A 15216-nucleotide genomic window follows, 5' to 3' on the forward strand; every position below is an offset into this window, starting at 1 on the left:
TTCGATTCCTTTACGACTGTGTATATCACACATCTTTTGCTTTGAAATTGTTGTAATTGGCCAAGCCCAAGTTTTGTTTGAATGCCATTTTTTTCTCAGTTTTGTCATTTTTTTTTTGATGAAATTCTCAGTTGTCATTGCCAAGCCAGAAAACTGCTGATGCTCAAACATTCTTAAAGGTACCATTTCATTTACATCAATATATTACTTTTTGTTAAATTAGAGTAATATAATAATTGTCACATGATACTCTATTTTATTAACAGACAGATCGTCATCTTGATGAAATGCTTGTGAGTCATATTTAACAAAGTTCATACCTGTCCCGTGAACAGTCTAAAGGCTGAAAATGGCTCTTTCTTCTGAATCATATTACTTAATTGACAATCCTTCTTTTAATTAAAGTAATGGATAAGGAATGATGATGATTTATTACTTCAAGTTACACGATAAAGATGTTTACTACATAAACAAATGTGCTCTTTATCAGATGTTCATTAATTCCAAATGGATGCCCCTAGGGTTAGTGGGGTGGTAAAAGGTAGGGTATATTCTCAAGTGATCATGGTCCAATTCTCACACAAAGTATACCTACGACGATTAAACTATTGGTGATGCTGGATTGCCAGAGTTTACTTGGTTGGTTGCAAAATTACAAACAAAAAAAAAATTCAAATGGACAAGTATGATGCTCTAATCTATATATATATATAATTTACGTGGTTAAATTTTCAATTTTATTAAAAGTAGGATAATTACAACTTTATTAGAAAAATCTATTATTTTATCAAACCACTCTCTCTTTTGGTTGAAAATTATATCTTTATTCCACCGTGCTGGGTCGACAACAAGATGAGGTATAACACATTTGCACTATCCTCCAGATGCCAGATCTCGTCGTGCCTTAGTTTCAACAATTCAACCTCTTCAGATTAGGTACGAAGATCTGTTTCTCAGGTTCGGTTAAATCCTTGAATTTGTCATATTCTTGGATGATATTTTGTCGATGATTCTTCATTTCATCTGCTTTTCTTCTTTGTCTTCCTTCTAATGTTCATTGATATATCTCTTTTGCAGAATTAGCTTCAGAACAATAAACACATATTTTTCAGTTTTCTGTTTCAAACTGATAGATTTTGTCTTTGTTTTGGACTCTGTTTTTTCAGTTTGCTTTCACCTTTTGTCTCCTCAAACTATCTAACCTCGTGTTTACTGAGAGAGCAGGATAGAGGGAAATCAGAAAGGAAAGTAGGGAGAAAGATACACAAAAGTGTTGAATACTTGGAGAGAGAACCAGGGGAAATAGAAAGCTGGGTCACTAGAAACGCCCTGCTTTCCATACTTCCCTAAAATTGGGCTTTAGTGTAGTGTAGAAATTACAGTTTGGTAAGTATTATAACTATGCACAGTTGTAAAATAATAATTACTATAATTGTGTAATACTTATAATATTATAGCTGTAATTATGATCTCGTAATTACTGTGAGTAAAGTATATAGAATGAGATGTTTTTTTAATCAAAAATGAAAGGGGACGTCTGTCTTTTAGTTTTAACTACAAAACTTTCTCTCTGATGTGATCGGATTTATACAGATCAACAAGCATTAGACAACGTTAAAAGTTAGCCGAGCGAGACTCGGACCCTTCCCATATTTAAAGCCATCCTAAGCTCGTGAAGCATTGCATCAGTGCAAACGACTAGGCAGCTTTAATTGTGCGTCCCCACTCCCCATGCTTGCCAAATAGCAGTCATTAGGCCTGCCTTTCGTCCGTAATTATTCGTATTTACATTAATATAGATAGATATTTTTAAATAATAATAATAATAATAATAATTAGAGAGATTAATGTAGTATTTGTTTATCTAGTGGCGGATCTAGGGGAGCGGGGTAGTTCGATGGGCAGCGAGAAGGAAGACAAGCTTCAGTTCCCTTCTTTGAGCACTATCTTCCTTTTTTTTGTCTGGATCTGCCACTGTGTTTATCTATGCAGTAATTACGCTGGATGAGTATTATATTTTTGAATGCCACTTCCAACATAAAGTTACTTAAAAGACAGATTTATTAAGAATTAGTTTATAGCTGACTGATCCGGTGGTAAGACGAGGCCCGTCCGGTAAGAAGTTAAAGTGGTCAACATCCAGGGTAAGCGTTCGATCGAGCGAGATACCTTCCCGAGCGGCAGGAAGAATAGCCGACTTGGCATCTCGACAGCTCGGCCTAACGTCGAGTTTCTGACGCTCATAAGGCAAAATCGAGAAAAGACGAAGACCGAGCAGCCCTCCCGCTTGGCTAACAAGGGACACGGCATCAACCCGACAGTTAATGCTCCCTCGCTCGACAGGATGGATTCGGACATCAAATCATCAGCCGAGCGGACATCCAAGTCGGTCCGACTTGGGTGTCGCCTGGAGGGCGTTAGCCGAGCGGTTCCTCCGCTTGACCCCGGGAAGGCGCTAGCCGAGCGGTTCCTCTGCTCGGCCCGATAAAGGACAAAGGGAGCAGTTGGCGATATCTTCCTAGGAACCAGTGCTGTCGACAAGAGACATGGTCGGCGGCATGATTAGACAGAGAATCGTATGGTGGAAACTTCCACTGTCACGTAAGATATATGCTCGTGCTATTAAGGTATGTCGTCCGACACGTTTTTTTGACACATCCATTCCAGGTATGCTTTGAGGAGCGTGCATGTTTCGGGGAGCGTATGCACGTCTCTGGGGAGCCCTATATAAGGATCCCCAGACTTCGACGGAGGTATACTCATTTTTTTACTGTAGCTACAGTTCTCGCTTCCCCTTTGCTCTACTTTTTTCTACCGAAGATCTTACTTGAGCGTCGGAGGGCCATCGCAGGGGAACCCCTCCCCGACTTGATATTGTACTTACAGGTCCACGTCAATGGAAGATCTACGTTTATAGAGTCTTCAACCTATCAACGAGAGCATCATATCCTCAGTGTTCATCGAGATGGAAAGAGATTTTTATATGAATTAATCATTATTTTATTATAGTAAATATGTTATTCATTAACCAATTGAATATCTCATCAGAATTATTTAAATTTTTTAAGTAAAAGATGATTACACTCAGAGGTCTCTCACATTATAAAAGAAAGATAAATCGTAAGATTAAATTATAACCGTGAATAAAGTAGCGGAGATGGGTATAATTTTTCTTTGCGGAAGTGAATCCGTTGAAAATTAATTTCTATACCATTAATAATAAATCTGCTGACTTGCACCCCTAGACGTCTTCCTACTCCGTTTAAATATCTTCCTACCGAATGCGTGGAATAAAGCAACTAAATTAGAGGCCTTAATGATTAAAATCCTGTTAATCAAAACAGCTGTCCTAGTGAGCGGCCGGGTCCCACCTCTTAGCTCCTGCCCGTTCGATTGGCATCTGACGGCACTCGCTTAAGCGCAGGGATCGGCTCAGTTTCATGGTTTTGAAACGAGTCCGAAGCGGGGCCCCCAGAGGCGATGATTGAGGGGCCCACTTGGAGCAACGTCTCAGTGGTAGTTGTTTTTTGCCTGTCTCGACTGAGACACGGAACAGCTGACACCGGAGGAATATTGAGTTATTTTTGCATACTAATAGTAAAAAAAATGGGGAAAAAATTATTTAAACCTTTTTTAAATCCCTTGAAAGTTTTAGAATACTCATTTTATCCGTCCAAGTTTTGATTTTTTTTTTTCATTTTGAAGTATTATCACAAATATATTTAATATTTAATATTTTAAAGTTATAAATTCATATTAATGACTTGTATTGAAGACATTGTTATAGTACTTTAAAATTTATTTGCAAGTTGATTTACAAAAAGAGCTTGTAATCATTCTGTTATGGTACAAAGTCATTAAGGTTTAAGATTTTTTTAAAAAAAATTCAGAATTGTAATATTAATTTGTAATTTCAAAATGTTAAAAAATTTGAATTTATAGAGGTGCAATATCTAACTCGTAGTCAAATTTTACAAAACAATAATTTTTTACAAAAAATGAACCCTAAACTTGAAATTACACTAACACAAAATGAAACCGATATAAAAATGCACATCTTTAGAGTTCTATATGAGTTTTTTTTTATAATTTTTAATATGTTAATTTATTATTCTCTTCACAATTAAAAAATAATTCCTATAACTTTTATGTAAATCCTACATTATCAATTTTTTTTACATAATTAATTACTAGTCCATCTTATATTATTGATTTTAGATAAAAAAAATAAATTTAAAATTTCACTACTATTCTTAAACTATAAATCTTAAATCTTAAATCTTATCCATATCCCAATCTCTTTAAAAACTTCCTATTGAAGATGCCCTTCTAGCTCGTAGTTAAGAGGGTTCTAGCTTCCCACAAGTCATAACAAGAACTTATGGTTTGAAAATTTTCTTACCGCGATAATACTTCCAATAAACCCTCCTAGAAGAAATCCTTATTAAAATCAAAATGAAAAAAAAAAATCTATCCACAAAATTCTCATCAAATCCTTTTATCAAACTAACAATTTCCTTTGTTCTTTTCCAAACCAACACACTTAACCCCACTGCCATTGGTCTTCACCTTCCTCAAACCAACCTTTCTACTCCCGCGCTGTTTACTAGGACGAATTATATATATACAATTCTATATTGTACACAACATTCATGCCCTTTGTGTGAAAAACAGTCCTTCACTTCATCTTGTTTCCATGGGAGGATCCTCACCTACTGCTAATCTCATCACAAATCCTTCCAATCGAGTTTCCTGTAACCTCTTCGTGCTCTCTTTGCCTCTCTTAGTTTATCGCTAATCGTACCTAATCGTGAATGATAAGTAAACGATAGAGCATCGCGGTTTGGCGCTCAGCTGCTCCGCTTGCCTTCCGCTGTCCGCTCTCTCTTATCTCTCTTCTTTTTACAAAGGAAAGAGCAGAACAGAGGAATCAGGGGAGGGAGGTTTTGTCGTGGTGCTTCGCTGGTGGTATCTGGTCACCGCTAGTACGGTCACCGCCATTCCCGCATGGCCTCGTCGCCGCTCGTTTTCCTCCTCTTGTTCTGCTTCCTCTATGGGGGCGACGCCGACCTGGCCTCCGACGAAGCCGCGCTCCTGGCATTCCGCGCCGCCGTCGCCCGGTCGGGGCTGCGGACGTGGAACGCGAGCGCCCCCGGCGCGCCCTGCACGTGGCAGGGAGTCAGCTGCGACCGGAGCCGCGTCGTCTCCCTCCGCCTCCCTGCGGTAGGCCTCCTCGGGCCGATCCCGGCGGCGCTCGGCAACCTCACTGCGCTCCACACCCTTAGCCTCCGGTTCAACGCTCTTTCTGGCCCGCTCCCCGCTGAGCTCGCGGGCCTCGCGGAGCTGAGGAGCCTCTACCTCCAGGGGAACCGCCTCTCCGGCGGCATTCCGGATTTTGTTGCTTCCTTGAGCAATCTCGTTCGTTTCAACCTCGCTGACAATCAGTTCTCCGGAGGGATCCCGCTGGGGCTTAACAATCTCACTCGCCTGAGCACGCTCTACCTCGAGAAAAACAACCTCACGGGCGAGATCTCGGGGCTCGATCTGGGTAGCATCGTCCAGTTCAACGTGTCCTACAACCAGCTCAACGGGTCGATCCCGGTCAGGCTCCGCTCCCAGCCGGCGTCCGCGTTCATTGGCACGGCGCTCTGCGGAGGGCCCCTGGGGCCGTGCCCTGGCGAAATCGCGCCCTCCCCGTCGACGCCGGCACCGGCTCCCGCTTCAGGGCGTCCCGGCGGCGGAACGGAGACAAATAACAACAGGAAGAAGAATAAGCTCTCCGGCGGGGCGATCGCGGGGATCGCCATCGGCGCCTCCGCATTCCTCCTCATCGTCCTCGCGGCGCTGATCCTCCTCTGCCGAAGGCGAAAGGCGCGGTCTCTGGGCGCCACAGCTGCGACGGGCAGTAAAGGGGCAGAGACGGAGGCGGGAGAGCAAAGGAACAGAGGATTAGAGGAAGGCAGCGGCGGCCGCAACGTCAGCGCGGCGGCAGCGAAGGGCTCCTCGGAGTCGTCCGGGGCGAAGAAGCTGGTGTTCTTGGGCGGCGACGCGGCGAGGCGGTTCGACCTAGAGGATCTTCTGCGGGCGTCGGCGGAGGTTCTAGGGAAGGGCACGTTCGGGACCGCATACAAGGCAGTCCTAGAGACCGGATCGACGGTGACAGTGAAGCGGCTCAAAGACGTGAGCTTGCCGGAGCAGGAGTTCATGGAGAGGATCGAGGCCATCGCCGCCATGGACCACCCCAACCTGGTTCCCCTCATGGCCTACTACTTCAGCAAGGACGAGAAGCTGCTGGTCTACGAGTACATGCCCATGGGAAGCCTCTCTGCTCTCTTGCACGGTACTCCCCCAAAATCCACACCATCCTTCATTCGAGTTCTTCAGCAATTTCGTTCCAAACACTTGTTCAAGGACACAACTCGATTCTCAAAACGTCAAACTTTTGCTCGATTAATGTTCAGGTAACAGAGGATCTGGTCGAACGCCTCTCAGCTGGGAAACAAGAACCGGCATTGCCCTCGCCGCCGCTTACGGCATCGAGTACATTCACTCCACGAGCCCTTCTTCCTCGCACGGCAACATCAAGTCCTCCAACGTCCTCCTCACCAAGTCGTACAGCGCCCGTGTCTCCGACCACGGCCTCGCCTTCATCGTGGGCTCCAACCCCACCGCGAGCCGCGTCTCCGGCTACCGAGCGCCGGAGGTCACCGACCCCCGGAAGGTCTCCCAGAAGGCCGACGTCTACAGCTTCGGCGTCCTGCTGCTCGAGCTGCTCACCGGCAAAGCCCCGACGCAGGCTGCTCTCAACGAGGAGCCCATCGACCTCCCCCGATGGGTGCAATCAGTCGTCAGAGAGGAATGGACGGCCGAAGTGTTCGACGTGGAGCTGTTGCGGTACCAGAACGTGGAAGACGACATGGTTCAGCTCCTGCAGCTCGCCATTGACTGCGTGGCGCAGTACCCCGACAAGCGGCCTCCGATGTCCGAGGTGGCCGTCCGCATCGACGAGATCCGAAAGTCGAGCTTAGGATCGTCCTACCGAGACCAGCACGACACGCCGCGAAGCTTGGAAGAGGATGACCACTCTTAAAATGGAACTGTGATCGTGGTTACGTTCTTTTCATTTCTTGCCATAAATCATCAGTCTGTGCATGTTTGTTTGCTCCTCTTTCAATTCGAAGCACAATTTGTTCTTCTTCTTTTGTTGTTCAGAACACACAACCCTCTCCAGTGACTCCATTGATACATATCTTCATGCCATTTTTCTTCTGTCATTTTCCCTCCTCTTCCTCTTTTTCCCACTCTCTTCTCAACCTCTTGTAGTATGTAAGCATTCTGTTCTATTTGGAATCATTAAATCTGTGATTTGAGGTTTGGTACATGGATGAGCAAATTTGTTAAGCAAAGAGAAACAATTCATTGGATTGTGTTGGGTGATCGAGGGAAGTGGTTGAATGGGTCCGTCGATTGCTGTGTTTACTTGATAGGCCTAATAATTTAGGCAGGGGGAGTGAGCTTCTGTCTGTCTCTCTGGCTTTTTGTTGATTGAATCAGGTGGCTTGGTTGGGCTTCTTGCAATGATGTTTCACATGCTTGCTCTGCAAGTGGAGATGTTGGAGCACATGATTATCAACAACTATCGTAATGAGTAGGAATTTGAGACTCTAACTTTTAATCGATTAATTTGATTTAATTGATCTTTACTCACCCCTACTAAAGAATAAATCATGAGTTTGTGGTCAGTTGTTGTTGGGCTTTGTGAGCAAGCCATCCATGAGCTCATGGTCAGGTGGACGGGGTCTCTCTATTTTGGACTTATAAAATTTAGACTAAAACTTATTATAATTGGCTGTAATTTTTTTTTAAAAAATAACTCGATAAAACTTTTAAATGCTAAAATCCAAATTATTGGATACCATTTATATTCATTTTTCATACGCGGAGACAGAATTCCTTCTAATTTCAAGGCAATTCAAATTTAGCACATCGTGGCAAACAAGTCGGGTATGGATGCCCGGGTGCTCACTGGCACAGCTTGCCACGTGGCGGCAGCCGCACACGAAGAGAACGCGCGCATACTCCGCTTCCTGCGGGCCCTTTGCCGTCTTTAAGTTACCCCTGGGAGAAGCAAATCGGAGCCAGAGTTGGAAACCAGCGAGAAGGGCGAGAGGGAGCGAGGGTTTGCACTCGGCGATCGTCCGTTTGTGGTATTCTTCTAATCTTCTATATGATTGCCATGCAGATTATCGACACGTTTTCTATATTTTTCTCCGATTCGTCGTTGTGTTTTCTTTTTGTGGGAATGAAGTTGTTGTTCGAGTTCCATGTCGTCAGTTCCTCGCATTGATGTTGACAAGAAAGGGGGGTTTCTAGTTCTTTCTCTCTATGTTCAAAATGCATATGGCCAGCCTTTATTAATGAACTTTAAATTTCATCGTAGATTGCTTCTGTTTTTATTGTCGCATTGCATCATTTCCATCGTGGATATGCTCGGGTCATAAATTCCACTCTCAATTCCGTGAAGAATTGGATATGTAAAGCCAGTGTATCTGTTGTGTATCTTGCTTCTTTTTGAGGGAAACGGAAGACAGAATTAAATGGGTATTTGGGGGTAATTACTTCTTGTGAGTCGCAAACTGCAACTCTAGGTAGGTAGTATGTGTTGTTTGCGTGTATACGGCAAGAAAATACTTACTTCTTGAGGATTTCATCTGTGTTTCACAAGATTGTTTGTTTCTGTCAGTTTGGATTCTTCCATATCTCATCTAGATTGTCGTGTTGTGAAACAGGAAGGTGAAACTCACTTCTGGATGAAGATAGGATGGTAGAATAGAAAATAGTTTCGTCCATGACTCCATTTAAATGCAGCAGAAAAGCATTTGAACTTTAGGTGTATATTATGCAAGAATTTCTTTAACACTACATTTGATTCACGGAATGGAAATAATTAGGAAATCGTTATTGCTAGAGAATGAAACATAATAGGAGTTTTTACTATGAATTATTATTTCTTAGTTTGATTCATGGGATAAAAAATTCCAACATTATCAAAATAAATATTCATGGATTCGATACAGGTAATAGTTATGGAAGATTGATAGGGGAAATATCAATTCTGTGAGAATTGTTATTCCAAATTCATTGTGCATCCAAATAGCTATTCCCTTAGAATTCAACAGGATTGGAATACCGATTTTTGCAAATGGAAAATGCAGTAAGTGAATTCAGTCTTTCAAGATGATCCAAACCACATGATATGGCTTCTCTTGGGGACCACTGAAATAATAATGAACCACACTTGATTCATTATTTGGATGGAAGTTGTTCATTGATACAATAGGCTATTTTGGATAAGTATTCTTAAAGAATAAAAATAATGTATGAATCACATAGTGAGAAAATAGAAAAAATAGATTTGTTGTATATTGCAAGTATTTTTGTTTCACAAAAGATTAGCATATGCTTCTGCAGTCCATGCCAAGTTAAATATGTTACAGGTCAAGCATAATAATACATGAGTTTTGAATCCCACACAAATTTGCTTGGAGTGTTTTTCTAATATAGTATCTCATGGCATGTGAGTTGAAGGGACATTCTCTTAAACCACCACATTCATCCATGTGCAACTATGGCATGAGGCTTCTTTCTTCAGCACATCCCCTCACACCCTTATCAATGTAGAACTATTGCGTGGAACACCCCTTGCTTCATCATATCTTGAGGGAATCCAATAAAGTTGAAATTGTGTAGCATATTTTTCTGGACACGGTAGTCAACTTCTACATATTTTGATATTGGCGGTGTTTGGTATTTTGGGCTTGGTTTTCCAAACTATCATGTATTTTTAATAAGACTAGTACAATCACTCTTATGTTGGAGCAAAAGGTGATAACGCTCACCCCAGGCGGCCCAGTTGTATCGCCAACCCTCGACTAGATACAGGCAGGTAAACTACAGGGGATATTTTTTGCCCTAGCAACCCTTTGCATAAAGGAGGTCAGGCACCCAACGGGACATTTTACACCTACTGAGAATTGATCCAAGACCTATTGGAGCAACCACCCATGTAGTTACCAACCGTGTCAACCAGTGGGGGCCACAATATCTTATGTTGTTATGCTTAGAGTAGGTTTTGTTGAATCGTGAAAGATGAGAGACGGGGATGAATCTTGTTCGATTTAAATTCTTTTCGTTTCTTTCATAAAACTAGAGTATGCAGCGGAATAAAGCAAAGAAGAAAAACAAAGGATGCGTCTCTTTTTTACTTGGTTTAGGGACAGCCAACTCCTACTCCTCGTGACCTTTGATCACTTTCATTGGGCAATCCACTAAATGATGAAATAATACAAGTATGAATACATTGTGTAAGTAAAATAAATATACCGACAACAACGTATAGAAGATGAAGTGTAGGTTGTCGAAAACCTCTCGGCGTCATAGTAGTTGTAGTTTGCACCACACGAGCAAAGAATGAGCACCGTAGAAAATTGAAAAGCAGGAGTTGTACATGGCTCGGAGCTCGAGGGCTTCTTTTATAGGTCTCGTTCCGTTGACTGATAAAGAGTTCCGTCGACTGAACCTATTCGTCGATTGATCCTTCCATCTGTCGATGGAGCCTCTGTTCCTTCCTTGTTTGCGATGATCCAATCCGTTCGATCATGGAATCTTATTGTTCCGTCGACGGATCATGATCTTTCCTTCGACTGAACATCTTTTTGTCATTTGTACTCTGATTCGAATCTTGTTTAATTTTGAAAATATATTGATTCGTCTACTAAACACTCTTTTTCGTCAACGGAACCAAAAATTCCATTTGTGTTTTGAATCTCACTATTCCGATACTTCATGGATCCGTTGACTGAACACCTTTATCAGTCGACGGAACATCATATTCTACTAGTGTTAGTAAACAAAAATAATATGTGCCCTACAAAATAGAATTAGAACAGATATATATATATATATATATATATATATATATATATATATATATATATATATATATATATATATACATGAATAAGATAGCACTAACTGTCTTGATCGCAACTTAGAAATCTTCATCGGTTTCATTGTTTGTATCAACTCCTAAGGTTTGTCCCTACCTAGACACGACCCTATTGCACTCTCTCCAGAAACTTACCTCACTCACCTAAACTTACCTCACTCACCTGCCAAACATTTAGTCCTCCACACATGTTTGGAATTTCTCCACTCAGTGTCTGATCGCCTTATCCACTAAGACTTTTCCTACCATACTAAATTAGCACAACAACAAATAATAGTAATGCAAAATAATGTTGGTAAAACTATACCTAGGTTTACCAAAATCCGATCGTCCAGTCGACTGTGCGCGGTCGATCGGAAATCATTTGGTCACACATGCTTGGTTCACTTCTCTAAAGCTTCTTATTACCTAGGTTTACCTCCCCTTAGGATTTTTCATTATCCGACTTTACTCACTAGGACTTTCACCACCTAGCTTCACTTACTAGGGCCTAACGTCACTTGCCAGGATTTTCACCACCTAGCTTCACTCACTAGGATTTTTACCTGGAGTTTACTCCTCCACAAAGAGTTACCTCCCCCTAGGATTTTCCGCTTGCTAAGCATCAGGTCACCTTGACCTGCTTAGACTTGCTAGCACTCGATAGACTACTCACCCTTACAATCACTCGGTAGACTACTCACCACTTGTAGTCACTCGGTAGACTACTCGCCACTTGCAGTCACTTGGTAGACTACTCTCCACTTGCCAGTCATCTAGTCTTGACCTGACTAGACTTCTCACTTGACTAGGTCAACCTTGACTAAACTCCATTAAACGTTTTGTTAAATATCAAAACCCTGGAGGCACCAACAGATTCCATAGATGTTTGATTAAATTGATCAGGATGAAAAAAAAAATTTGCAAGAATTTGTTTTCTTTTTGACAATAAGTTGTTATCGCATCTCGATTAGACATTTACCTTATGACATTGTTTGTTAGGGAAAAATGAACAAATGGTGTAAAAAGCAATACTGCAATTGGTGGATCTAAAAACCTCTTATGGTGTTTCTGGTAGTCATTAACGTTAAAATGATGGATACTTTTGAATATGGTTGATATTTACAGGAACTCTTTTTACAAAGACAATGGCTGAGGGTGAGGATATTCAGCCTCTTGTCTGTGACAATGGCACTGGGATGGTTAAGGTAAATTAAGATTCCTTTTCTATATGCAGCTTATGCACCAGTCATTCTAAACTTCAAATCACTCTAACCAACAAAATTACTTATTAAATGAAAAACGCTTAACCAATTTTTTCATTTTAGGCTGGATTTGCTGGTGATGATGCTCCGAGGGCTGTTTTCCCTAGCATTGTAGGTCGCCCACGCCACACAGGTGTGATGGTAGGCATGGGACAGAAAGATGCATATGTTGGGGATGAGGCTCAATCAAAGCGAGGTATTTTGACCTTGAAGTATCCTATTGAGCATGGTATTGTGAACAATTGGGATGACATGGAAAAGATATGGCATCACACATTCTACAATGAGCTTCGAGTAGCCCCTGAAGAACACCCAATTCTCCTTACGGAGGCTCCTCTCAATCCAAAGGCCAATCGTGAGAAAATGACTCAAATCATGTTCGAGACCTTCAATGCTCCTGCTATGTACGTTGCTATCCAAGCTGTTCTCTCTCTGTATGCTAGTGGGCGCACAACTGGTACAAAATTACTCTAAAATTGTAATGTATTTATTTTTCAGTTCCCATTCAGGTGATATGCAATTTACTCTTTTTTGTTGGACGAAACTTTTGTGCAGGTATTGTGCTGGATTCTGGTGACGGTGTTAGCCACACAGTGCCAATCTATGAAGGATATGCTCTCCCACATGCCATACTTCGTCTGGATTTAGCAGGCCGTGACCTTACTGACAACCTCATGAAGATTCTGACAGAGCGCGGTTACTCTTTCACTACCACTGCTGAGCGTGAAATTGTCAGAGACATGAAGGAAAAACTATCCTACATTGCTCTTGACTACGAGAAAGAGCTGGAAACTTCCAAGACCGACTCATCCGTGGAGAAGACCTACGAACTCCCTGATGGGCAAGTGATCACCATTGGTGCCGAGAGGTTCCGCTGCCCGGAGGTCCTTTTCCAGCCATCCCTTATTGGGATGGAAGCTGCAGGCATTCATGAAACCACTTACAACTCCATCATGAAATGCGACGTCGATATTAGGAAGGATCTCTACGGAAACATTGTTCTCAGTGGAGGAACCACCATGTTTAACGGCATTGCCGACAGGATGAGCAAGGAGATCATGGCCTTGGCTCCAAGCAGCATGAAGATTAAAGTGGTCGCTCCTCCTGAGAGAAAGTACAGTGTTTGGATCGGAGGCTCCATTTTGGCGTCACTTAGCACCTTCCAACAGGTTAAACTCAAACACCTTTATGGGTATCTGAGAATTACATGTTGGAGATTATCTAACACACACCCTTACTTTTATAGAGTTGCTCATGTATCGTTTGATCTTGATTGCAGATGTGGATAGCCAAGGCAGAGTATGATGAGTCTGGGCCATCAATAGTGCACAGGAAGTGCTTCTAATTTACCAGGCCTAGGAATCAAGATGAACTCAGAAACATCACGTGAGATGATTCTTTATCGCTGTATTTCCTTTGTTGTTGTTTTTTAGGCTCTTTGCCTCTTGGTTGTTTTCCATATGTTTGGACGGCATTTTATTGGACCACGTCTATTATCGACCATGAATCTTTTTTGTTCACACTTTATCTTCCTAAATGTTAAGGAAGAAATTCCTTTTATACGTATGATCTACCTTAGAGCTCATTTTTTTTTTTTACATTTTATAATTATCATACCAGAGGAAAAGATATCTCCCTTAGTTACACTCAAGTGTCAAAATGAATAATTACTGACTGATAATTCATTAAATGTGTTTTCCATTTATATTAAGTAAACGAGGGATTCTATCTCAATTTCTATGCAATCAATCTCTTTCATCGTTCGGGCTCCAAAGTAAAAGAAGGCATTAGTGTTTGAACATTCAATGGCTTCGAGTTGAACTTCACTTGTTCGAAGAGGCATTGGAGATGAAATACACACAACTCCAAGACTTCGAAATGAACTTCACTTAATCTGTTCAAAGAGGCATCCGTTAAGCAACTCCAACACAGATCATCATCTATTTTTGCAAGTTGAACAAATGCCAAGAGAATAGATCATATACATTTCTCTTGTGCTTCAACACATTGCCAAGCCATCACTACAAATTCCGAGCATCATCTTCACTTTCTCCCATTTAGGTAGGTCCAAACTAATGTGCTACAGAACATCACTGACGAATCTTCCTCTTGTGATATGGTCAGATCTACATGGACCAATACGTGCCAGAGGGCGCTGGAGTTACCCAGTGAGATCCTCCTGATACTAAAGTCACCATGGGTGCTATGAATGTAATAGAATAGTATAAAATGTAGAAAAAAATAATGTAAAGCTAATTAAGGTTAGCCAACACATGCCACAATGTTTTTATTTATATGATCTCATTCGACAGGTCATGTCTTGAATCACATATAATGTACTCTTGAGATAGAGATCAGAGGTCGGCTTAAGCAATAGAGATGGATACAAGTCTCAAGTACCTCTCAATATGCCTATGAACACTTGGAAGAACCTAACCTAAATATTGCTTAGTTTAGAAGTATATATTATTATTATTATTATTCCTCTCTACCTTATCGGAGTAAGTTAGGCCAACAAAACAAATGTTTGCTCAAGAAATTAATAATAATGTCATGCCACCAACAAATCAAATTGAATGCATGTCTACCTCCATCTTTTTCATTTCCATTGTTCCTTTCCTTTCAAAAAGAACTAAAAGTATAGCTCTATTATTCATGTCCATATGTTTATATATGTATATATTGATAGTTGACCTAATCCACACCATGCATTATTCTAGGACAAGGCTTGAGGTTAACTAATTAAGAGGGTTAGTGTGTAGATATCTTCATGTAGGTTAGAAAATTGGAGAAGTGGATGTTGAAAGGAGAACGGAACTCTACTCACCAAGCAAACCCCACAAACCTTCTCTCTCTCTTCGTTAATTAAAATACAAAACATTAGTTAGGTCACACGTAGCATCAGCTTGTGTGGTGCAACCGTAACTATCTTCGATCTACTTCTCGATCAGGACATATATATTA

The 15216-nt window shown here is 41.5% G+C and overlaps 2 protein-coding genes across 2 annotated transcripts; both read left to right on the forward strand.

Annotated features, from left to right (window-relative positions):
* The first annotated feature begins 4448 nt into the window (after positions 1-4448).
* LOC121975268 (probable inactive receptor kinase RLK902) lies at positions 4449-7274 on the forward strand. The gene is made up of 2 exons (XM_042526824.1): positions 4449-6340; positions 6462-7274. Exons 1-2 carry the CDS (start codon positions 5008-5010, stop codon positions 7088-7090), a joined length of 1962 nt encoding a protein of 653 aa, XP_042382758.1. The 5' UTR covers positions 4449-5007; the 3' UTR covers positions 7091-7274.
* A 792-nt stretch (positions 7275-8066) lies between these two features.
* LOC121975269 (actin-like) lies at positions 8067-13772 on the forward strand. The gene is made up of 5 exons (XM_042526825.1): positions 8067-8207; positions 12116-12195; positions 12316-12709; positions 12808-13421; positions 13532-13772. Exons 2-5 carry the CDS (start codon positions 12136-12138, stop codon positions 13595-13597), a joined length of 1134 nt encoding a protein of 377 aa, XP_042382759.1. The 5' UTR covers positions 8067-8207; positions 12116-12135; the 3' UTR covers positions 13598-13772.
* The last annotated feature ends 1444 nt before the right edge of the window (positions 13773-15216 follow it).

Source organism: Zingiber officinale, chromosome 4B (assembly GCF_018446385.1).
Source record: "Zingiber officinale cultivar Zhangliang chromosome 4B, Zo_v1.1, whole genome shotgun sequence".
Taxonomy (NCBI): Eukaryota; Viridiplantae; Streptophyta; class Magnoliopsida; order Zingiberales; family Zingiberaceae; genus Zingiber; species Zingiber officinale.

What these genes read in the sequence shown, in the direction of transcription:
- LOC121975269 (XM_042526825.1), top strand. Translation starts at nt 12,136, where the DNA reads ATGGCTGAGGGTGAGGATATTCAGCCTCTTGTCTGTGACAATGGCACT. An exon ending in ATGGCACTGGGATGGTTAAG is followed by an intron (nt 12,196 to 12,315) that starts GTAAATTAAGAT and finishes TTTTCATTTTAG; the next exon opens with GCTGGATTTGCTGGTGATGA. An exon ending in CACTTAGCACCTTCCAACAG is followed by an intron (nt 13,422 to 13,531) that starts GTTAAACTCAAA and finishes TCTTGATTGCAG; the next exon opens with ATGTGGATAGCCAAGGCAGA.
- LOC121975268 (XM_042526824.1), top strand. Translation starts at nt 5,008, where the DNA reads ATGGCCTCGTCGCCGCTCGTTTTCCTCCTCTTGTTCTGCTTCCTCTAT. An exon ending in CCTCTCTGCTCTCTTGCACG is followed by an intron (nt 6,341 to 6,461) that starts GTACTCCCCCAA and finishes ATTAATGTTCAG; the next exon opens with GTAACAGAGGATCTGGTCGA.